Source organism: Homarus americanus, unplaced genomic scaffold (genome assembly GCF_018991925.1).
Source record: "Homarus americanus isolate GMGI-L3 unplaced genomic scaffold, GMGI_Hamer_2.0 scaffold30108, whole genome shotgun sequence".
Classification (NCBI taxonomy): Eukaryota; Metazoa; Arthropoda; class Malacostraca; order Decapoda; family Nephropidae; genus Homarus; species Homarus americanus.
Genome location: NW_024748109.1, coordinates 5,466,879 through 5,492,813, shown reverse-complemented (window position 1 = coordinate 5,492,813; position 25,935 = coordinate 5,466,879). Strand labels below are relative to the sequence as shown.

Below are 25,935 nucleotides of genomic sequence, written 5' to 3'. Positions count from 1 at the left end.
TGTGTGTGTGTGTTGGAGTACTGTGTGTGTGTGTGTGTGTGAGTTGTAATGTGTGTGTGTGTGTGTGTGTGGAGTACTGTGTGTGTGTGTGTGTGTGTGTGTGTGTGTGTGTGTGTGTGTGTGTGTGTGTGTGTGTGTGTGTGTTTGTGTGTGTTGTGTGTGTGTGTTGTGTGTGTGTGTGTTGGAGTACTGTGTGTGTGTGTTGGAGTACTGTGTGTGTGTGTTGGAGTACTGTGTGTGTGTGTTGGAGTACTGTGTGTGTGTGTTGGAGTACTGTGTGTGTGTTGGAGTACTGTGTGTGTGTGTGTGTGTGTTGGAGTACTGTGTGTGTGTGTTGGAGTACAGATATGGGTGTAGTACTGAGCCAGGGCCAGATATGGGGGTAGTACTGAGCCAGGGCCAGATACGGGTGTAGTGTTGGGTTCGGAGACAGTGCAGGTGTGATGCTGGAACAAGTTTAATGAACAACATCTTTTATATCCAGTGTATTCAGTAGAGGAAATTCTGTATGCTAGGAGGGCAGAGTAGACAAAAACCATTTAAAAAACCGAAAAATCATTGTTTTTATTTAATGCTGTTGCGTTGGCTTTAATAAGTTTAAGTATTTTAACTATCTTTATAACTTGTTAATACGCTTATACTCTTTTCTATCTAAAAAAATATCACTGAAAAGGTCAAATTTTTAAACTAAGAGATTTGATCAGTCACCCAGACTCATCCTACATCTAAAGGTAAAAACTAAGTGTAAGTTAATCTTAATGCATGGATAAACTATTCTACTTTTACAACTGAAAGTTTTAAAGAACTCAATTAAGTACAGAGAGAGAGAGAGAGAGAGAGAGAGAGAGAGAGAGAGAGAGAGAGATTGGTTCCCCTGGACACTTATAATACGTGATCTGAACACATTAGAATATGAGGCCCAACTGTAAACAGAAGCAGTCACCAGTTATTATACTGAACAGTGGCAACTTGTCTCCCTTATAATCAGGATTTGAGATGTGTGCAGCCCTGTAACAAAGCTTATTATCACCAGTGTATGATAGTTCACATCCCTATATATGTTGAACAACCAAGGGACCATAACACATCCCTATCGAACTCCAACATTTATTTCAAAAGTTTCATTATCTTTCCTATCTATTCTTACCTTTGTCCTGCTGTTCTCGCAGAATGTTTTCATTGCATTAATAGCCTTCCTCCCACCCCATACACTTGGAATGCCTCCCACAATGCTTTTCTGGTCACCCTATCATATGTCTTTTCCAAATCTAGTCATAAATTATTAAAACCATCTGTGACAAAAACCAACAAAAAATAATAAAACCAAGAAAAAGGCACAGATTAAAACAAAATAATAAAATCTGTTTTTGTTTTATATTTAAATTCTGGTAACCGGAATTCTACCTCTTAGTCAGACGAGTCTAATGGGTGAAAATTAAAGGTCCGAAGACCCACTTGTTGACTAGAGGATAACAGTCGGGAAGACAATTCACTTTAATACTGAAATTCAATAAGGGAGACACTTGGTAAGCACCGTTCTCACCTAAAGAGAAGGCAAGGAGTCTACTGCCAAGCCTAACATACATGTATAGGGTATTTCTAAATAACTTTTGTACCCATAACAAAACTACTAAAGATAAATATAAAAACTATCTAGAATATCATTCCCATGTTCTTACCTAAGAACCTCCGTAGTTTTTGAGCATACTTGCTGGGTATGGCTGACAGGTTTCGTACTCGGAGATCAGATCGTCTGACTCCTCTTTGGAATGCAAGGAGAACTCGCCTGTACCTTCCCTCCACGGTGAGAGGAGCTGCAGCAGCCTCCGGCCTCACACTCTCTGTATCGTCTGTTGCTACCCCGCTATGTACGGTTTCTAAGAACTTCAAGAAGTTATGGTGAGGACTGATCCTGGATCGGTATTCTTTCTTGTAGTTTTCATAAGTCACCTTAACACCTCCAGACGGTAAGATCTCTGCCTCGGCTACCTCGTGATCTAAGTCTTCTATCTCCAAAAACACTTCGTCTTCGTCCTCTGGTAATCGGGATAACTTTTCCGAACCGATATGCTCTTTCTGGCGGGAGTGACCTGGCGACGTTCTGCGTAATCGGGGTGTTGTGGCGTCAGTGTGACCCTGGGAGACAAGTTCGTGGTCTTCAGCACTTCCCGTGTCAGAAACACTACTGACACTTGCGCTGCGAGAGGTGGTCAGATCAAAGTCTAATGAGAAATAATCCTCATTGACTCTAACACCTAGCACTTCTAGATGTCTCAATAGTGCTTCCGAATTATCAAGGCGAAAATCGGATTCAACATTATTAACAAATTCGTATCCGAGAGAAGGGTCGCCATACTCCTCAGGAATTCGAAGATTTTCAAGGGTCAGGTCAGGCAGCGGGTCCTCCAGATATTCATCGTTATATATAATACTGTTTAAACTAGACGGCGCGGTGTCATCTGTCAAGTTGTCCAAATTCCTTGCAACTATTTGTGCCAGGAGAGAGGCACTGGTAAATGATGACGTGGATGTGACTGGCTCATTGATGTTGATGGCGGTGGTCGGGGGTGAGGTTGTCACAGGGTTAGGCTCAACCTGGAAATTATTGTTCTGTATATCTTCCGGGGAGTGCGCCATCCTCGAGTCCCCACAGTCAATATAACACAAAACACACCGTCTGCCTTACAGGTGATTCAGCTTCTAACCACTACTGAAAGTCACAAAAGCCAACGTTTCATCTTAACAGGTAGGTCGGAGACCTCCTCCAATTAATGGTCCACTTCATCAGTTACCGTCTTGCGATACATAAACTTTCGATGTATTTGTATAAAGCATTACTGACATGTTACTGATCATTCACTTAAACTGGAAACAAAGGATAAAGGAAACACTGCATGAAATATTTACTCTTCACATATCACATTGTGTCTCAGTAATGACGTGACTGTATCTAGGGACACGATGCAGAATTTGAATGCGCGTCTGGAAGCAATTATTTTTCGATAATATTTTATGATATGCAATCTATAAATACTATGGTTCCTTCGTCAACTAATGAAAATAAACGGAGGCATGACTACGGCACACAGGCATCAGCTTGATGTGCATGGTATTTGTCTAGAATTAAAATTACAGCAAACTAGGTTAAAGGTTATTCAGTATTTCGGTTAAAAAAAAAAGAATATATTGCACAGTACTGTATACGAATATGTGATCAAGGGCGGATCTAGGAGGGAGGTCCTGGGGTTCCGGACCCCCACCCCACTTTTCATCAGAAAATTCCAATACTTTCCTTTAATGCAGTATTGTATTCAGACTTTTTGTCTAGTAAAAAGTATTTACTATTGACCTCAGAATATCTCCTAATTTCAAGTGCACATGACTCCAAAATGACCTCAAAATGCCCATTATATTGGGTCGGGTTTCAAAACATTTCTGGGGGGACTTACAGCGCCCCCCCCCCCAACCTCAGCCTGGGTGGGCTCGCTCTGCTCGCCATGTCCCCCCCTCCCCCCTTTCGATATTCCTAGATCCGCCCGTGATGATTCAGTGAGAAAAATCTACCCTAAACTACAAAGCTATTAATGTCTGTCCAGAATAGCACAATTGTATTTTTAGGAGCCTGGACATAATTAATTCAGCTTGTATTCTAACTCTCTCCAGGACACTCAGAATATATCATCTGGGAGTATTGAAGCAGGCGGCAGCCAGGTGAGTGTGTGGGTGGAGGAGTCACTTTCACCTTCTACTCTCAGTCCCCGCCATCTCACACAATGACTCACGGGATACAAATTCTTACCGCAAACACCACCACCGTTCCTTCTCATCCCATACCAACGCCACCACTCTCGCTCGTTCTCACTCCACTCGCCAACACCTTTACTCCAGTTACCATCACCCCCTTCCCTACCTACTTCCCATAAACTGCATATGGCAACCATACTCGGCTCCTCACCGGCTTAAATTATAGCAAGGATCCCTTTGGTGACGATGGTCAACCTTGGCCATGGTGGGGCTTCATCCTCCCTCGCTTAGTCTAGTTATTCTGGTGAGGAGGAGGACTAAGGTAACATTGGAAACCCCTCCCCCACATTCACGTCTCCCACCCCCTCCCCCCCCCTCAATTCATTTCGTCATAATCATCAGCTGGACGACCCTGACACGCTCCCAACACCAGCACAACACTGTATACACCTTCATTTTAAGTTCGATCCATCTTAAATAACAGAATTAGTTTACATCATCCACGTGGATCAGTGTTAATTAGCATGATGGATATTTTCGGCTGTAATATTAGATTCATCGTATAATTTTCGCCTAAAGATCATGTATATATTGTACAGTACACAACGTTAATGAGAGTTAGAGGCTCTATTTTCTTCTTCTTTCCTCACCATACACATATCTCAAAGCACTTATGTGATCTAGAACGATGTGGCAGGATATCACTTGGGAAAACTTCGTCCCACGGAACATACAGTATGTAACACAGGAAGTGAATTCAATGCAATACTTCCTTCACACGTTAGTACACTTTAGGTCTATGGTTATAAATCCCGTCAATCATTGTCACATTCACTTGAACGCAGAGAGATACAGTGTGGACGAAAACGTAAACAAACTACGAGAGAAAACAATTCAAGCTTGACAGTGAGGCTTCCAAAGCACCCGCCGTCACCTGTGCTGCCGGCATCACTGGCAGAACTTGTACCGTACCACAACCCATTATCTCCCGACACCGCCAATGAAAATGGAATACATATAACAGTTTACTAATTTAATATGTCCTATAAATTTTATAACTCTCCTAACATTAAATATTAGTCCCCGTTCATAACTATCACGCTTGGAAAAAATCTCGTGCGCCAGACAAACAAGTTGAGACGTGGTGAACGGCAGTAGGTGGTAACCGCGAGCAGTTGTTCAGGTGTGCCACCTTTGCCAAATTTACAATAACGATAATAATATTACTTGTAATTGTACATAATTCTGAGTAAAAGTTGATACACCGCAGTAACCAATATAACAACGAGAAGACGTTGCTGGAACACTGATAATAATGTACAAAATGTGTACAGGTAAACTTTACAACCCCCTCCCACCTTCGTCAGGTCCGAGCTGTTTCCGTGTTACGTCACCCGCGACGATGACGTCACCCTCATATAAGAGTTGTGCACATATGTACAGTTATACGGCAAGATATATTCGCAGTCCCATTAGGCAAAGTCATACCAGTCTACAGTACTTTATTTTTATGTATGTCCAGGAAAAGTTACTCCGAATAAGGGTTAGGAATAAAGTTTCCTGAACACTATAAAATTGTACATAGTGATACGGTCACTGAGTGGAAAGCTGGCTTACACTCAACGCTGCCACAGCTGACGATACTGCTCATCATGCAGTCGTCTGGCACAATTGTTACTACAGATACTGGTCAAGTGACATACACTACTGTGCCAAGTGTACTTGAAGCACCTGTTACTAATACAAAGAAGACCCAATGTCTCAAGCAGCAGTCTGTTAAAACCGCTACAAATAATGTCCGGGGCCTCAAGTACTTGTATAACAGTTAGGGTCAAAGGCTTTCTGAAGTTGTTGATCAGAACTCAAAGTAAATGTCTAAGATCTTAAGTGAATGTCTGTAGCAACTGCTGTTACATAAGACGGTCAGCCGGGGCCCCCCTCAGGGTGTAGTCGACAGCAACATCTACTGTACAAGAACAGTCCAAACCAGGACCTAAAGTAGTCTGTTATAACTACAATTACAGTAGGATACTTTGGCTATTTCATGCAGTCAAGGACCAAGGCTTCAAGCGTTTGTCTGTTACAATGAAGTTCCATGGCTTCACACGGCTGTCTGTTACCAACAGCAGTTATAGTGTTCAGGTAAAGAAAAAGTCACCGATGATAAGTAACAACACCGATACTGGCCGATAATTACATGATCTCGGCCATGTACGATCACCATACAGTAGAACATAGCTGCTAGTGTTATGCACCAGGTGGCCACTTGGCGGTGCTCATGTTGACAAAAAAAATAAGCGCCGCCAAGTATAGAACCAAACACAAACAGTGTGCTTTAATACCTCTCATACAGATGTGAAGAACAGTGTGTGCAGCCAGGCATTTTGCTTCACACTGCTGTACTCACGCAGTTGTGACCAAGTTACCCTCTATGTACAGAACTAAACAAACAAAATATTTGAAATGCTCTAATATCCAATGTCATAATACCCTGACCACTGGGGGTCTGTTATACACACCCTTTGTGACCTCTACTCTGTACTGCAATCCCTTTGTGATACCGCTCACAGGATGAGTAAGAACAGCACACTAAACCAGCCTCTGTACATGGCGAATATTAAAATTCAATATTCTTTCAGCCACTTCTGAATCTTGTAACTGAGTTAGCTTCAGCACCTCCCTCCAGCACAGATCATGTCATGCAGCAGGAAGAAGACTTCATCAACACATTCAACAAAGTCCAGGGACTTGTTCCCCTATGTTGAGTTTCACCAGCCATCAACCTCATTTGTGTACCCACCTTCCATACTGCCTACACCTTCCTCACACAGCACATGGCCACTTTCAGCCACAGGCCTCCCACCCACACCACCTTTGTTTTCTCCACATTTACTCTCAAAACTTTGACTCCATTCCATCCTTCCACTTCTTAAATGTCTCCACTGCCTCTTCAATACTACTTGCTATCAGCACTAAGCCATCAGCAAACAACAACTCCCAGGGCAGGTCAGTCCTAGAGTCTGGAGATGGTAGTGCATCTCTCTAGCAACATGGTAAACACACATGGGAATCGGGACAGACCCCGGATGAACTCTTCCTTCACCTAAAATTTCCTCACCATTTACTGTCAATGGCACTTTTGGAGCCCTCATATACAGTAACGTCATAACCAGTCAGAATAAGACACTCGTCAACCCCTAGTTTTCTCATTGCCCCGTAAAATACTGTACAGGCCAAAACTCGTACAGTATATCTTACCTAAAATAAAACGCTGCACAACATAAACACTCCACAAGAATGAGTACATAAGGCCAATCAATAACAATCCTCTCAACAACTTAGTAAAGGTGAAATACTGTACTGTAGCTGTGATAGGTGTGGAGGGTTTGTTCTAGAAGCTTTTATCTACTGTATACAGAGAGAAGGTAAAATTGACTCACTCACCATTGCTGGAGAGGCTAGCCAGGGATCCCAACAAAGATGACGACTTACCTAGTGGAGGAAAAACACACATAAGCGGTACATAAAAGTATCCATGTGTGTGTGTGTGTGTGTGTGTGTGTGTGTGTGTAATGGTATCTATATGAACAACTATGAGTTAGTTGAGCTTGGCATGTTGACAATGTCCGTTTTTAAGTACTGCACTGTACAAATGTGGTATTGATCCTCAAATAACACTTTATGACCATGCAACATTCCCACTAAGACTACTAGTTGACAACACAGGAGCCCTCAAACACCAATAGCTGGGTCTAATTTGTGAATTAGTTAAGCCTTCTTGTCATAAAAGTGCGCCTGAAAAGGGAAATTCATAAACAGCATTCAAGGTAAAAGACCATGAGTCACGACATTACACTCGCCTGTATGCATTGCACCTGTCACTTGGCTCAGCTGCAACGGTCACTCCAGGCTTCACCTCACGTCCAGCCTGCTTCATCACTACCCAACACGAGGAGGGAGGGTAGCTAAGTGGTTTAGTCCTGACTCGCTTACGAAGTGGGATTTCAGGATCAATGCTCCTTTATTATCTAATGCCCAGTCTAAGTGACTTGACTACCTATAGCCAATTAATAACTGTGGCTCTACGTAGCAGCTTGCGTGACAAATTCCACATAAGGTTACAAAGAAAATTGTGACCGTTCATTTGTAAGGTCATAAAAATTAAAGTGTTCCACGACCTTAAGATATTAACTCACTGATTCCACTGTGCAGAGAGAATAAGAACAGTCCTTGTTTATCCACGTCACTATGTAAATACAGTAAGTTGTCAAAAGTTAGGACTCTAAATCTCTGAAAGTAATTTAACTCGTCTTAAAGTTTGCCAAATGAGAGAAGGACCAAATGAAATTAAGCCTGAGAATTTTCAGGGTGTGAGAATCTTTGGGTTCCTCTCTCCTGCAGCACCAAGTGACAGTAATAATGTAAGTAGTTTCTGTAAAATAAATAAAGTTCTGTGACACCACAAGAAAGTTCCAAGTAGTTTGGGAACACATGAACTTGTTCCAGGAGTCAGTCAACACAATGATCACATGAGCCATTGAAAAAATAAAGAATTACTACTGTATACACCGGGGGGGGGGCTAACTCCTGTACCTGTTGACGAAGCATCAATGGCAAAAGACGACATCAGCAGTTTACCCTCACCACACTTGCAGACAACTTTTTATTCTGATATTTCCATACAAGAATATCCACCACCAGTGGCCAATATAGAATACAGTACAGTACCTGCATCTCCTAACTACTGTACAGTGACTTAAAAAAAACGTAAAGACATTCTAAAAAGTCTAAACACTGATGTTGCACAACTGAAGAAACGACGAAAACAGCCGCGAGAGTGGCCAAACTACGGCCCGCGGGCAACATCCGGCCCGCCAAGCCAGTGTTTGGTATAATAAGTGCGGCCCTCAAGTAAAAGTATTTTAAACTGATGTACACATGAGTTATAAAAGAAGGAAAAATATAAAACAAATACTGTATATTTTACTTTTATTTAACGTTTATAAGCGAACTGGAGTCCTGTAACCAACAAAATACCCCGTAGAATATATCGCTTACACGGCCCTGTTCACAGCAGAAGCAGTACGAACGGATTACGTATCTACTATGTACTCGTTCAGACTACTCACCGCCGCACCCAAGTGACCAAGTCTGCTTTGGGTCAGTTTGCCATCGAGAGGGCACGCGATTGGATGTGTACTGGAGTCGTTGATAATTGATTTCAAGACAATATGGCACAGTCTTGGGGGTTATTGAGGTGTGAGTGGTGTAGGATGGGGTTAGGTGTGAGTGGTGTAGGATGAGGTTAGGTGTGAGTGGTGTAGGATGGGGTTAGGTGTGAGTGGTGTAGGATGAGGTTAAGCTAGGTGAGTGGTGTAGGATGGGGTTATTTAGGTGTGAGTGGTGTAGGATGGGGTTAAGTTAGATGAGTGGTGTAGTTAGGTGTGAGTGGTGTAGGATGGGGTTAGGTGTGAGGTGTAGGATGGGGTTAGGTGTGAGTGGTGTAGGATGGGGTTAGGTGTGAGTGGTGTAGGATGAGGTTAGGTGTGAGTGGTGTAGGATGGGGTTAGGTGTGAGTGGTGTAGGATGAGGTTAAGCTAGGTGAGTGGTGTAGGATGGGGTTATTTAGGTGTGAGTGGTGTAGGATGGGGTTAAGTTAGATGAGTGGTGTAGGATGGGGTTAGGTGTGAGTGGTGTAGGATGGGGTTAAGTTAGGTGAGTGGTGTAGGATGGGGTTAGGTGGGGTGTGAGGAAACAAACACTGGTGTTGTCTCACACAATTGCTACAGTTTTCAATTATATAAGATTTAAAATGTCATTAATTAATGTCGATAATGATCGTTGGGAGGAAATATTTACATATATACACACACACGAGAATGTAGGTGGTTGAAAGACTCCAAGGAGGCAAGAGGAGCTGTTTATTGCTCTAAAGTTTCGACCTTACAGGGTCTTCTTCAGAGTAAATTACAAAGGACCCGGACGTGAACTGATACTGTTTATAACTTAGGTCACTCACCTTGCTGGCCACCTCAGAACTCTGCCTTCTGATCGGTCAGTTTGCCTTGCTGATTCCACCCCTTCATTGACTTCACTAATAATTTACATGATGTATTGGCTCGACACAAATCCTTCTCTAAGGTTGATAGTTTTGTTAGGACAAATATATGCAGCCTCCATTATTGTTCACATTTTTTTCTGGTATCCTTTCTGAATATTTCTACACCGGACCAGTTTAGCAAGTGAGTAAATTCATCAACGTGGACTGCCTACAGTATGTGCTCGTACACCGTCCTTGTTCCACTACCCGCCTCACGTTCTCTGTCACAAGTGTAAGAAGTTGATAAATTACACTCAGCTTGTTTACACCACTCATATCACCCATTTATCTATTTATATTTTTTTTACAGCGTCACCTATTTTTGTGCCAGAGACCTTTACTAGATTTCATTCTGGTTTATGACAACACTTGCCCACTTAGTGACCCTCCATGCTCTCTCTCTCTCTCTGATCATGGATACAGTACTTCGTCATCTCTAAGCTTCTCCTTAATATTTTATTTCACAACAAACATTTTAATCTAAACATTGTAATTATTTTCTGTAACCTTTCATAAATTATTCACGCATGAGTGACTCTGTAATGCCACTGCCTCGACCAATCACAATCTTCCTCATAGACGTCTCCAATCCGCTGATAGTAGCATCCCCCCCCCCTACCCATCTTAAATTTCTCCCTCAACTTTAAGTCAGTTCAATAACTAAACTAACTACAATCTGGACTTATCATTCCTCGTATGCTTTATATAGGACTTAACTTCTTTTCTTCAACCCTAATATTTTAACGGCTCGTTCCTAATCTTCAGTTCTATATTGTATACTATCTATAACCTATTAATGTCTCTTCCTTCGCCACCAACTCTAAACATAGTGTCTGCCTTTACCCAGACACCTACCTCTTCCAGTACAGTTGCGGAAATACGTCCATACACCCCTCTGTGGTAACCCGGGTCTCCAAACAGTCAAGCTAGATGACCTATGGCGAATCTATCCACCAATCACGTCCGTTGTTACCTAACCAATACTCTTCATTCAGAAATAGTAACACTACCACTGCGAAGTTGCCATTTAGAGACACGGGTTACCGCAGGGGGTGAAGGCGTAGCAATATATTTCCGCAAATGTACCAACCTCTTGCGCTTTTCTTGACTTTCAGAATATTTTTTTTTTCAATTATCTAAACCACTTTCCCTTTACCACCATTACATACATAAAATAGATTATAATACTATTCTTTCTTTTCCTTCCCATTTCTCCTCTCAACAAACAAAGTCAATGAACGTCTATTAAATTTTCACCTGCTCATAGATATTACTCAAGGTGTTCAACCCACCAATGCTGTTCCTCTTTTTCTTCGTCCCATGGTCACACTTCTACACATTTCTTGGACAATCAACAGTATATTGTATTCTCTTCTCATACTTTTTTTTTCGAAATTCAATGAGCCAACTTTTTATCCTACTTGACTTCTCACCTTTGCCCACTGCTCCAAACCATTAACACTATAACCCTCTCTCGCATTATGGTACAACACTTACACCAGTGGTCCCCAGCCTTTTGTAGGCTCTGAGCCACATTTATCATAGTAAATTACAGAAAGTGGACAATCTAATTACTCCTTTATGCTCATCAAACACAAACACCAAAAACGTTCACCTTTTTTTTTTTTTACACCAGTCCTGGAATTTTTCGTCTAAACTCTCCCTACAGTGAAAATGTTTTATTTTAAGGTCTTTCGTCTCAAGCAGATACCTGTAGGAGGTGAAACTCTGTGCGTTTCTAATAATGTTTTAAAAGCCCAGCACATATGTTTGAGTTTGCACATCTTTTCACTCGCACTCTTAAGTTGCTGTGATTCAATTGTTTTGCTATCACATGGATGGTTATGTTCATTCATAGCTTTCACCATTGTCTCTGCCTCTCACCAGTTCTAATGCCGACTTTACTGTTCTTACACAACTTCACGCTATATCACTGGTCTTCAAAACTCTTAAAATGAATCCATCGAATATTTATTTCTGAAATTTGACCTTCCATGTTGCTTGGTAACGTGAAAGATGGGCAAACAGAATGTTTCACCCAAATGTAAAACTCCTTAACGGATGATAAGTGTAAAGGAGGGGTACTGAGGATTGGGAAAGCTGTGGTGAGGGAGGGTAGAGGTGGGTGGTGTGAAGTAGCTGTAGGGTTAGCAGGGGTGGGTGGGTGGGTGGGTGGCAGGTTTAATGGTTGTGGGGTACTGAGGTGTTTAGAGACAGTGAGGACTAACTAATGGAGCAGTGTTGTTGTGAGGGTTGGGTAGTGACATAGCGAGGACGCATGGTGAAAAAAAAAACATTATTCAAAATATAATAAACAAACAAAAACAGGGAATAAATCCATTGATACACCCGGTATAGGTGTATCTGTACACTAACACATCCACAGATTTAGCTTTGACAGTCATAGACTATAGACGGTCAGCCTACCGTAGATTTTTTTCCCAATCTCCTTTAATCAGACTGAGTGAGGGACGGAGTTGTGGGACTGTGGTTGAGGAATGGAATAGTGTTCGTATGAATTTTGTTGTTGTTGTTGTTGAGGTGGGGGTATGGGTGGTGGGTGAGGGGCGAGGATAGAAGTGGTGGTCAGAAGAGTTGTGATGTGCAGGACGGTGGCGTGGATCTCCTGGTACGAGGGAAAGTCACGATCTGTGACTACACAAGCTTAACAAAAGATTTTCTGTTATACACATTACACTCCACTCGCTTCACAATGAACTCAAACAAAACTTCACAATTATGTCAATCTATTTAAAGGACACAAGTTTTTAAGTGGCGTTACGCTTCAACACATATGGACAACTTTTTCAAACGAATTTTCACAAAGAAAAAAACAGTAAACTTAACGGCACCAAGTTACACAAGTCGGTTACGCTATCGGTGCAACATTCGTTGATACTGGCTGTAGATAAGTTCCCCCGCTGCGGCTGTTTTAATGCGCAAAATATGTGATCCAAGCACTCCCAAGAAAGAACAATTACCGTGCATCATGCTGGCAGGAATCGGATGGCTGGCAGTGAGGAAATAACGCCTGAGTTACGCTGGTGATATCTGGAGCGTGGTAGATGGTGCCACTCCATACTGTGGCACCGTGACATTATGCCACCAACTCCGCAACTAGCCTGCCTACTCGGGCTTCCCACCACCTACACTCACGCCATCTTCCAACCATACATATTACCACACACCTTAACACTTAAATCCATCCCACAAAAACTTCTTACGTTCTTGGTCTTCATTCAACAATGACACTACTGCATTACCGGGTGTCGGGTGTGGGGGGAGGGGTGTAGGGGGGAGTGTCGGGTGTGGGGGGTGGTGGGGAGGGGGTGTGGGGGGAGGGGTGAGGGGTGTCTCATGAGGTGTCAGGAGGTGTCGGGGTGGAGGGTGTGGGGCGGTGGGGTGGGGCGGAGGGTGTCGGGTGTGGGGCGGGGTGTCGGGTGTGGGGGGAGGGGTGTCGGGTGGGGCGGAGGGTGTGGGGAGAGGGGGCGGAGGGTGGGGCGGGGTGGGGCGGAGGGGGTGTGGGGCTGGGGGAGGGGTGTCGGGGGGGTGGGGTGTGGGTGTGGGGGAGGGTGTGGTGTGGGGGAGGGGTGGGGTGGGGGGAGGTGGGGGAGGTGTCGGGGTGGGGGAGGGAGTGTGGGGAGGAGGCGGGTGGGGAGGAGGTCGGGTGGGGAGGAGGGTGTGGGGGAGGAGGCCGGGTGGGGAGGGTGGGTGGGGGAGGAGGTGTGAGGGGTGTGGGGAGGAGAGGAGGTCGGGTGTGGGGAGGGTGTCGGGTGTGGGGGAGGAGTGTCGGGTGGGGGGGAGGAGTGCCGGGTGTGGGGGAGGAGGTGTGGGGGGAGGAGGTCGGGTGTGGGGAGGAGGCCGGGTGTGGGAGGAGGTCGGGTGTGGGGGAGGAGGCCGTGGGTGGGGAGAGGTCGGGTGGGGGAGGAGGTGGGGAGGAGAGGAGGTGTGGAGAGGAGTGGGGAGGAGTGTCGGGTGTGGGGGAGGAGTGTCGGGTGTGGGGGAATCAGATTCCCTTCTCAAAATACTCTCCAACAACTCCATACACTTACCACACATCTAGAGATCAAGGCAATTCAGCCTACATCAACTAAACAAGAATCAAAATCGAGCCCAATATCACACCCAGGAAATAATGCAAACTTTATCCGTTTGCCTCATTGTACTGTAAAACAGAACGGTACAATGAAGTCACATCCAAGGAGGCCAAAAATACAATAGGAAATCATATTATATACTGTAATGCTAAAAAGGATGACATGAATATAGTATAACATTACACAATAAAAATTGGGGAATGAGTCCCATGTGGCCTAAGCTTGCCAACAATACCATTAGAGTACTGCATTGTACTGCATATACCAGTGGACCGTGGGGTATACCTCAAACTCAAAAGGAGATAGGCCAACACCCAATTGGTTTAACTCAACCACCTGGCCACAGTTAACTGACTATCAGGCTCTGCAGGAGGAATCCTCTATCTGGCCTAACAATTTGCTACAATGAACAGAGAATAAACCCCTCACAGGATATACTGCACAAGCACAAGTATTACATGCAGATCTAATTTATCCTAATGTGTGATTACAAGCTAATCATCATCCTGACATCCTGTTTCAGGAAATCATAAATGGTACAGAAAATACTCTTAGTGGTAACCTAACTTAAATATTGAGGATAACTGATGTGAATGCCAAGAATGTCCAAACACCCCGTTATTTGTCACCAGGATTGTTATTTGACAAAAACTCTTGCAACACATACAGAAATAGTTTAACACCAACACCTAGGATTACCATATGTGAAAACCAACCTATACTGTAGCAAAATGAGCACTCAAAAGTAATCAAATGAAGCTCTTTGCTACTGAAAACAAGGACATCTAATCAATCGGAGATACAACTGAAATTTGAAGGTTGCTAGACCCTGTAGACTGTTTTATGATATGCACTAAGTTGTGTGACACATGCACAATGGAGCAGTGGCACAGACTTATAGCTCTCAGCTTCGACAACAGGTCTTCGTAACTACTGTACAGTACTCCCTATTTAGAGGGGTTGCATTTGAGCTGGGAGAGATAAATGTGAACTGTTTTCTCTGCCTGTCAGCTGAAAACTAAATATAATATGAAGTTTAAACATGCGTTTGTTCTAGTGTATATGGAAATTCAGAGTATTCAAAATAATTACTGGATAACAGATTAACCAAGGCTGACATAAGGGGCTCTTTCTAATGCCAACCAGGAGGAGGGCGATTAGCCAAAAAACCCTTTTACTGTTCTAAATGGTAGGAAACAGTATAGGAACATTGAATACTATGTAAGGCCAGTTCAAAAACTCAGTGCCTAATACAGTACATCATAGAGGTAATATACATACAGTACTGAACAGTACTTAGCTTCTCTCAACAGAAGTGTTGTCAGAGAGGCAATATACCTGTACTGACTCTTTGACATTAGCAGCTAGAGTGAAGGATTTTTGTACAGTTTGTCTGCTTTACATCCCAGACAAATGAGGAACAGGTTACAACGTGATGTACGACACATACCAGTAACTCATCAGACCACCTGACTTCAATGGTGACTGCATTTCTATAACTGTACCCAAAAATTCTGGGCTATACAGCCATTGTGGTAGAGGAATAGGTTAATATTTGCATTTACCCGAGTTATATCAGCAGTTCTCAAGAGCATTTTGAACTGGCATCAAGTTAAATGCAAACGAATAAAATATACGGTAATACACTTCAGCCCTAAACATTGTAATGGCTCCATAAAAGTGGTTCAACATGGACAGTCAATAAAACTGTGTGCATAGAAAAACGTGATTACAACATAAATTTCATTTGGGGATAAAACCTTCTCAGCAAAATTGTAAACAGTAGAGTTTTCAAGAAATAAATATTGAATCATGCAAGTAACAAGACAACACTGAACTGGACTAATGTACCACATATGACAAACATCAAGACAAACTTACAAGAAGATTTTGTACTGTACTGTACACTAGAAAATGTAAACCATGCAATTTCAATCCTTGTAAATAAGCCAACTAACTGGTTGCTTCTGGCATTCTTGGATAATAATACATTACAGTACTATACATAATAATAATAATAATAATAATAATAATAATAATAATAATAATAATAATAATAATAATAATAATACAGTAGTAATAATAATAACAATAAAAATAATAATAAAAATAATAATAATAATAATGTAATAAAAACGGTAACGAAAATAATGTAAATTCTGACTCCATTTCAACTTTTTATTTATCAATGCAAACTGAGTTCCATTGAAAAAATACACAGCCAAAGAAAAGCTAAATTAAACCCAATACAGTAAATAATTATACCAAAGGAACACGAATCAAGAATTCTGACAGCATACTCAGAGAGCAGCACACAAATAGGCAATCACCAAGTATGATGTGAACATGCGCTCCAGTAGTGGTGATGGGTGTACAATAAGAGTCAAAGGAATGGGTACTTACGCAGAGTGTCGGCCACCATCATGACTCTCTGGGGCTTGTGGCACACAACACTAGCACTTAATACTGCCACTGCACACTGCTTCACACCAGAACACCAATAATGCCTAATTCAATTGCCTGTAGTTAACAAACAACGGTATTAATCATCAATGTCAGCTAATTTGCATTCAATATTCATTTTTCAAATACTGTACAAGTAATGAACATACTGTATTATAATCCCCTCACCTACAGCATGTTCTCGGGGTACTGTGCCTCAAGAATCATCTCCATATGCCGGTCACAGAAATTTTATATAAAGTTAAATCATCAACTTCACAGCTACTGTTCTAAAAGGTTTAGAATGACTTATTCATAATCTTGTTCAATAAAACCCATGTTAATAAACTACAATACAGTACAGTACTGTAATACTGTACTGTACTGTAGTTCCACCATTAATTCAGGATCAATTTTTTTTGCAAAAGTTAAACATTAATACTGTACAATACTGCACAGTACCATACTGTACAGTAGTACAGTATACTGTACTAATGTATACTTTTAGGTCATACTGAATAAATAACCAATGAATGAGAATTTAGTTTAACAACCTTATTGTTTTAGGGTATGAAAATTCAGTGAACCAGTTCACATTATCATTTGTGCAGTGATTGAGCAGCCTTACTGGGCTAGTGCACTCAAACTAGTTTTTTATATGGTACAGTAATGGGGTGAAATCAGTGGCAGGATGACCCACCCTAACTAGCCAGTGAATTTAGACTATTTAATAGCATTTGTATCACCTGTATACAGAACTTGTGCTTTCCAAGGCATTCTTTCCTCACTCAGAAAGCATTGTGGATTCTAACCAGGTGTGAATAATGAAAATGGGTCACATAGGCATTACTGTCCATTCGGGACAGTGTGGATACAGCACACTGTATACTAAGACTACGGTACACAAGGAGGCAGCATGGCCGGTAGTGCTCTCAACCAAAGTTGTAAACCTAGGTGAACTAGGAGTGCCTGGGGATCAAGCCATCAATCCATGGAACATGAGGCAAGCACTGTATCCATTCAACCACCGCAGTCCTAACCAAGTGTATTGCCCTTATATGGTGTCAAAGCAAAAGCAATGGTACAGTACACAGAAAACAAAGACGAAGTGGTGTGGGTCAGTCAGCAAGTAAACTCCATGACCACAACAATATATGACTTAAGGAAGACATGTGACAAATTACTTTGGCTAAAGCTAAGGTTAATTAGCTACAATTAAAGTGATTATTTAATACATATACAGTATTAAAACTTAATTTAATTTAACTACAAATAAACCCCTTCACCTCCACTTCAGCTGTGAATCAAATGTTGCTGCACACAACCAGTCACAAGATTTATCAATAAAAATTTTCATCCACCACTCAAGATACAGTTGCTTTTCTTTATATTGTACTGTACAGTATACAGTAGCATACTACGTATATACATTAATGTAATGTAATTATGCTTTACATATTCGCATCCTGCAATGTGCGAAATGCACATTATGGAAATTTATTTAGCATAATTTACTACAGCTCCTCCCCGACTTACGATGGGGTTAGGGACCGACATCCAGGTCGTAAGTCGAAATGGTCGTAAGTCGGAAATGCTTAAATAACACACAGAAAATCTAAAATGAAGGTCTCTTTTTCTTCTCAGCACCACAAAACACTCATGTTTAAGCTTGCCAGCCATTTTAAAATGAATTACAGATGAAAATTTTGTCTGTGTACTGACTTTGGGACTCGAAAATACGTAATTTGACCAAATTTGGGTACGACTGAGGCAGGTCGTAAGTGCGGGTGGACGTAAGTCGAGTACAGTAGGTCGTAAGTCGGGGAGGAGCTGTATTTGTGCAGACAGTCCCGGATTTATGATAAGGTTCTCTTCCTTAGAAAAACAAAAATTAAATTTTATTTTTCTTCTATCAGATCCCAATTTCCCTGCACATCCATTAAAAAAAATTGATATTGTATATTCCTATGGAGAAGAAAAATCCCCAAAAGTCTTAAAATGTTTTAAAACGTTTTTAATTAAAAATTTTGGTATCCACAAAAAAGTAATAGGTGAAATTCATACACTACAATAATAATCTAAAACTATTGTATTGTAGTTACATACAGTAAACGTACAGTACTGTACATCTTGAGACGTTGTGTTTTCACTGGATTTGATGTTTTATAAGGTGTTATCGGAAGTAGAAAATCTAAACTTATCCGTACAACATTTTATTTTTTCCACTGACAACAGAACAGATCAAACTCTGAGATCTCAATCACATCAGAGCTCCCACAGTAAAAAAAAAACTCTTAAATAAAAAATACTTAGCCAATGCCTTGCCACTGCTTCACCCAGCTATCCAGTGAGCCATGATAACAAAACACTAATGTATTTTAATTCTAGCTTAGTTAACCACTCTTAATACATCACAGTACAGTACTGTACTACTGTATGTTGGTTTAATTTAATTGTCTTCACAAACTGACCAGGTACAGGAAGCACCTCAGCAACAATAGGTACCGAAAAAGGATTATGAAAAAAAAATCATAACTTCAGTTTTCTTATGTAAATCAGAACCCGAGAAATCTTTTATTCATAACTCAAGATTTAAAAAAAATCTGGATCTTTGTAAATTGGGGACTGCCTGTATGTACAGGTATGTACAGTAGCTAAATGTATATTATGTGTTCAGTATACAATACAGTACTGTACACTCGGTAAAAAAACTATCTTTACAATTCTTGAGAAACAAAATGACACCACGAACGAAGGCTTTTGATAAAGGCCCAAGAGGCATATACCTCTCATTGGTGTGGATTGTTCAATTCAAAATTCATCGGAGCCCTCATGAAAGATACTTTTTTACAGAGCATACATATACATGAATGTACTGTACTATATTTTCACTGCACATGGAAATTTTAATATTTTACTCATTGCCTGGGAAACACTACCACCTGAAGAATTATTCCCCCCAAGGTTTCTTCCTGGGACACCCCATGGGAAACAGACAGCTAATACAGAAACAGTGTACTGTACATGTCATCTACTCTGCACCACTATTATGGATACTGTACAGTATTAAGTGATAAACATTTTTTGCTCTCACAATTGCCCATTGACACATACAATATTAGGCGCCAATTCATTGCGTAAAAAAAAAGTAACTTTAACACATAACCTACAGTGGAAAATGACTTTGCATCCAGGGGAGAATTTATTTCTGAATATTTGGCATGAAGCAATGGCTTTTGGTTGGGCCTTTCCTCAAGATGCATGCCACTGATAAGTGTCCAACTATGAGCCCTTTAACAAAACCCTTACTGTACGGTCATCTACAACATCCTGCCGTCCGGTATTTACCAACCGTGCTTAACAGAGACGTGACCGATAACCCAAGTGACCAAGAGCATAAAAGTGACCCAATGTTTACATACGAATGCATCCAGTGAATGTTTTTAACACACAACGCTTCTGGTGACTTTCCCAAATATTTTATGTACCAATACATTTTAATTCCTGGCCAAAATCAACTAATGAAACTAAACTATCCTAAAGTATATCAAATCGTCATTAGGAAGGTTCATCAGATGTCATGTGATGATTGTGCAGGGTGTTGCAGCACCCCTTATCTTTGGAGTTCACTGCTCACTAAGCTCCTTCAATGTTTACTCGATAATTTTCCAAAATCTGTGTAATGTATTCTTTACATCTTGTGGTTCTTGCAAGTTTTCAAATCAGAATACTGTAGTACTTTACCAGTGGTATGTCTCATTAATTTCATATGATTGCAGTATTGTAATTTCTTCAGTTTGCATCTTTCACTCTTACATCCGATGCATTCAAATTTAAACTGTTCCATAATCTCTACTCCATTTTCACAAACTGTTTATGTTTTGTTCTAATGGTCTTGGTGTAAATTCTGCTCCCTTAATGACAGTGTATTTGATCTAGCTTTATATAAAATAGTTGAAGCCGGAGTAATGCCATATATATTTTCTCCTTTCCCAATGCCTTCCTTCCACACTTTATATGGTAGTAGTGTAATGCTTGTTTTTGTCTCCATGCCATTCCTCCACCGTTCTAGATCCCATTGTTTTAGTTTCTGTGTAAAATTTTCTTTATTTATGTGCTACAGATTCCACAAATTAAATGTGTAATTCTCTCAGATATCTTTTGCTCTCTTTCAGATTCATTTGAAACACAAAATTCACTTGGAAAAACCTACTTTTGGTAGTAGTTTCCATGGTGTACTAAAACAAATCTTTACCTAGCTATAAATGTCATCACTATATGAAGAAACTTAAATTTTGATAATTTATACAACATAATAATTGGTAATGGTAGAGCAGACGACAAACACAAGAAGGAGTTGTTCAATTTCGGCCATTTTTTCCACAGATGTTCGTTGGGTGATAATAATAACAAGGATACGACAATGCACAGAACCTAACAGAACCTGACCTAACCAACCTAACTTTACTTAACTTAACTTCCTAGCCAGGCCCCTGAATGCCTGGGATATGAAACTGAAAGAACTAACCGGTACTTTGATATTTAGTATTGTACCAATAAGCAAATTTCTTGAAGCGGCATGGTGCAATTTTATGTTTTTTTGTGGACATGAGAGTACTGTACGACTGATTACTTAAACAAACTAAGAGCGAACAGCAAACGAGACCGACAGCAAATTTTTTAGCGGAATATTTACGGAAGCTAAATTCTTCACATACAAAGCACACAGAGACATCATTTTAGTGCCATATGATCAGTTTTTCACCGTATTTTACCACTCAATTTCCCTAATGCTTCATGACCATAAAAAAATAAATAAAAATATTAATAATAAAAAATTGTCGTATCGTTATTATTATTGACCATCACCCAAAGAACATGTGGAAAAAATTAACAAACTCAAACAACTTGTGGTGTTAGCCGTCTACTTTATCTTTACCTAATAATTTGCCACAGGACCTCAGAGGACAATCATTACGATGACAGTTACAAGAATGATAACTATTTAAATGCCCATCTCTCAACATAACTACTTTATATATCCTCTTCACCAATTGTCAGCTTAATTGCCAATAAGGTAGTTGGTCTGTCCTCTGTTACACAATGTTAGCAAGGACTTGGCGTGTATATGTCAGTGTTGGTCAAGTCTGGCCTTTAAGTAGCTCACACTCGGTGCTCTCACAACACTCTCTGGCAGATTGTTCCAAGAGTTTACAACTCTTTCTCCACTAAAGTTAGCTTTGATATTTGTCTGTACTGTTAACTTATTTAACTTGGAATTTATGACCTCTAGTGGGATAGCAGATGTGTGCACGTGACTGAGGGTGCTTATAAAGTTCTATTAAATTACACCTTAGCTTTCTATATAATATAAATTAATCAATTATACAGATGTTCTGATATCTTTCGGTAATTGAACTCCGAATGGTCCAGTGAGACGTTTGCCATGGCTCCAGTGTTAGTACAGAAGGTAACCGGAGTGACCTGAGAGCATGTTGGGTCAGGTCACACTGGACAGAGTGACCTTAGGCCTTATCTATACTAATACCGAAAATAAGTGAATAAGTAAAACGGTAATATTTATTCATGTGTACAAATTCTGCCTATAGCCGGGCAATGACATACACAAAGTAGTCAATCTGACGGCCATTCACCTAGTCCGTCCCACACACCGCTGACAGTTGACCAGTTCACTTGGGGTAAAGTTTTCATAAATCGCAGTGACATAAAATACCATACCCACTGTATTAAAGATATATTCATGCTTTTAAACGATGGAATCTGTACTCACCAGGTGTTGTATTCATGGTGAACGAAACTATCAAGAAAATAAGTTTATGGGACAAGAGAAGCAGGAGTGACTCACAGCTACACAGTGTTGCCAACAGGAAGAGCAGGGATTTTCGATGAGAGGTCGCGATCTTAAACTTTTATATCTGATCAGTGCTACAAGAAAATCTTCATCTGAATAGCATATGAACACCAAAAGGCCATTTGTTTATTTTTATCAGATTAACTTGAAAGTCGTATTGTAATTTGAATACCTTAGGATATTTTTGCAAATCGCAAGTAAAACATATGGTTTCACAATATTATTCGCGGTAGCTTTTTGACATGAACAAAGAACATTTATTAGTAACCTATTATTCTCTAAAACAATTAATTTAATTTTCCTGCAGTTCTACTGACAAATAGATTTTCCAGTTGGTGCATAAAAAGAATGCCCCTACACTGAAGGTTTGCTTTAAGAATTTTGGAACAATAATATTTATGAAACTTATGTAAAAATCTATCTGAAATAACATGACTAAGATTAACATTTCATTCATATAGAAATGAACGAATATTATTTTTACAGCGCATAAAAATGTTTGACCCAATATGTACTTTCGTCCACATCACAATATTCTAATTCCGGATCACAAAACATATTTTTACAAAATTAATGTAGCATTTGAGAGTATTTATCATGTAGGTTGATATAAATAATGATTTATACTACAATATTACACACAAAGAGCTTTCAAAATTGCTTGTCGCGTATAGATTAGTTTGTTTCTATTCATCCGCATACTTAAAAGGTTTTTCTTGTATTTTTCTCTTAAATTGTTAAATTCCAGAAAAATAGATTAGCTTTATAATACAAAATATATGAACCTAATTTAAAAGGACAGAATTGCACGCAAGAATAATTTATTAAAGATTCTATCGACTGTCAATAACCAGCTGGAGGTGTGTGGGCGAGGCTGGGCGCTGAGGGCTGCTGTCATTGTCTTCTTCCTCTTCTATATTAGCTGCTGGTAATGCTTATAACTGCTCTTTGTCATGTATATCTCTCCAGGCCAGTAGTTTATAATGGTAGTTGTTGTACTTATGCCATAAAGACATTTTATTATTCATATCAACCGTTATCTTAAAATGTATATTATTGTTTTTAAAGAACATCCGTGTCATTAATTTTATCCAAAGCAATGAATTTATAATACAGTATCAGATAATTTTAAAATTTCTTGTAAGAATAACAAATCATGCTTGGGAAACTTAACATTCTCCCACGACAGCAGTCCTTCATGTGAGGAGTACAGTTATGGTTCCTGGGTTTTCTTTTAATTATCAACTCAGTAATTGTGGATGACTGACCCGCTGCCGATTTGTCATGGAAAACTGATTAAAAAACGCTGGAATTTTGCTGGTTTTATAGTGGCACTGTTGTAGATTTGGTAAATGTGTTAAAAAGTGGTTATTTCTAAATGAAACTGTAGGGGTATCGAGATATTAATGTTGTCTAGCACTCAGGATGGAAGGAAACTCTAATGTGGTTTTCTTATATAATATATATAAGTTATATGATAGACAGTCTGGTGCTGGAGATGCCATGTGGTGGGGAGCAGCTCAGTAGAAGACGTTCGGGAGTATCGTGTTGAAGGAGGTAGATGTGCAGGAGCTTCGTTAGAGAAGGTGTTGCCTGTTGCTGGCCTCCTGGTTGAATGAAATGTTAACAGCGTGGAGCTTGCTGGAGGAGATGTTGCTTGTTCAGAATCAATCTCAATGGAGAGACAGAGCTTATATACCCCGCAGCAGCCGCTATGAGTCATGGTGGGAAAACCCGAGAAGTAGCCGGTGACTAGTTTCGTTGCTAAGATACGGTAACATCTGGTTGGTTGCTAGGGAAGGCGGCACATTGGAATGTGATAGCAGGTGGTGTGCAGCTACGCAGTTAGTTTGTAGAGGAGACATCCACTACAAAACCTCACCTAACCTTGGTTGATACATAGTGAATATTTTGCCATGAACAACTAAGTTTCTACTAATATTATTTTACTGTGAGTGCGCTCTGATTTGCTGAGCACTTCTGGCGAGGAAGTTGGGTAATGTTCAGTAGCTTTGGTTGGTTGGTTAGGTCAGGTTCGGTTAGGCTCTAGTAAATATTGCCTCTTTTATAAAATGAACAAACTCGAACAACTCCTCTCTGTTAGGTGTGTTTATACCTACACAATGATCAACTGTGTCAGTTAACTATAACTCTACCGTATAATTTGTATGGATCTGTATAAAGTTTTTCCTGATGCTTTTCCCCTTATTGTGTGAAGAAGTTGTTATTTGGTGTGAATAATATTTTTCTTGTCATTACAGGAAACATGGAGTTTGCAGAACTAATCCGTATATCACGGTGTGACCGCGTCATGTTACACCGGCCACACCACACTGTACTTGATGGCACCCTCTGCATCACTGGTCACCATCTAATTGTATCAGCACGTGGAGAGGAACCAGAAGAATTATGGGTGAATTTTGTGGATATTAAGAGTTTTTTGATTGAGACTAATGTTCTCAAATATTTTCCCATTTGTTGATGTTACACATTGATAGTGAAGATGATGATGAAACACTAATTATGTCCATATTAATTTTTATCCTTCTTCTTTGAGGTCGTTCTTGTTTATCTCAAGGGTTCCATTACTGAAAACTCGTGTCTTGATGCAAAACTGCATTACAGGTACAGTAAATGTATTAAAATAATTTTCCTTTATAAAAAAATGTACAATACAAAAACTCTTTTAATTAAGTGTGTACACTCAGTTCTCTTAACATACATCCACCAATACATACATTTTCTGATGGCTTTATATGTCTGAGCTAACATTCATACATACACCCATATACAGCATATGTATACAGGTATCCCTCATGTAATGTTGGGGATATCCCAGCATTAAATGAAGGAAAACAGCAAAGCACAGAGGGCAGTAAACACTGAGTACAGTACCGGTGTTGACTGTTACATGATGGATCTACAGTATATATGATCAATCAGTTTTATCATGTTTGTTTCTTTTATTGTGACACCTCAAGACTTCAATAATTAGCCTATAATGTCAATCCATCTCAATCTTGACCATCCTCCCAGCCTTGCCCCTTGACTCATCTTGTGTCTTAACTCCTCTATTCTCCTCATACCTGTAGTATTTCACATGCTGTCCTTCTCCCCTACTTCCCGTGTTTATCTGTAACTACTTGTTGCTGTTTCTTGAGCTCATGCTTCACATTATTTGAGCTAAACCAGCTTTCAGAACTATTTATGTAAAACCTCAGGATATTGTCAGATTCACACTAGAATAGTAGTTAAGATTATTGGTTAGTGGGAGGATTGTTCACTGGTTACCAGAATACAATGTATGGAACAGTTTAGTCGGTATTGATGGATCATCCCTGTGTCTGTAAGCAAGAAGTTTGAGTTTAATACTTATTTGAATTTATCTCTATAAATTATTACAGTTGCTACACAGTAATATTGATGCAGTGGAGAGAAGACAGCAGGGAATGACTGGGGGAACACTCTGGCTGAAATGTAAAGATCTGCGCATTCTACAGTTGGATGTCATAGGTGCTGACCAGTTTGCTAAAGTAGCAGACACTTTGGAGGATCTCATACGAGTGGGTATGTATCTAGGGGCAATGGTTTTGCATAATAATATTAGTTAGCTTATGCAGATTTCTTGTACAATACAAATATATCATTGTTATTACCATTCTGCAGTTTAATGTTTTTAA

The 25,935-nt window shown here is 40.3% G+C and overlaps 2 protein-coding genes across 13 annotated transcripts in view; one reads left to right on the top strand and one right to left on the bottom strand.

Annotated features, from left to right (window-relative positions):
• The window catches only part of LOC121880144 (tumor protein D54-like), a 97,679-nt gene extending 75,385 nt beyond the window's left edge, over nt 1–22,294 (bottom strand). For 6 of the 11 annotated variants that reach the window (XM_042387225.1, XM_042387226.1, XM_042387231.1 and 3 more), the window contains exon 1: nt 1,680–2,853. In XM_042387225.1, coding sequence (XP_042243159.1) covers nt 1,680–2,637 — 958 coding nt within the window. In that variant the 5' untranslated portion in view covers nt 2,638–2,853. Of the gene's footprint in view, nt 1–1,679; nt 2,866–7,188; nt 7,237–16,344; nt 16,462–22,174 lie in introns of those variants that run through there. The other 5 variants (XM_042387223.1, XM_042387227.1, XM_042387233.1 and 2 more) reach the window with 4 other exon arrangements.
• Nucleotides 22,295–23,102: 808 nt separating this feature from the next.
• LOC121880189 (myotubularin-related protein 9-like) overlaps nt 23,103–25,935 on the top strand; it is a 32,322-nt gene continuing 29,489 nt past the window's right edge. For both annotated transcript variants that reach the window (XM_042387320.1, XM_042387319.1), the window contains exons 1-3: nt 23,103–23,183; nt 24,517–24,668; nt 25,660–25,822. In XM_042387320.1, the coding sequence (XP_042243254.1) occupies nt 24,522–24,668; nt 25,660–25,822 (310 nt within the window). In that variant the 5' untranslated portion in view covers nt 23,103–23,183; nt 24,517–24,521. The remainder of the gene's footprint in view (nt 23,184–24,516; nt 24,669–25,659; nt 25,823–25,935) is intronic.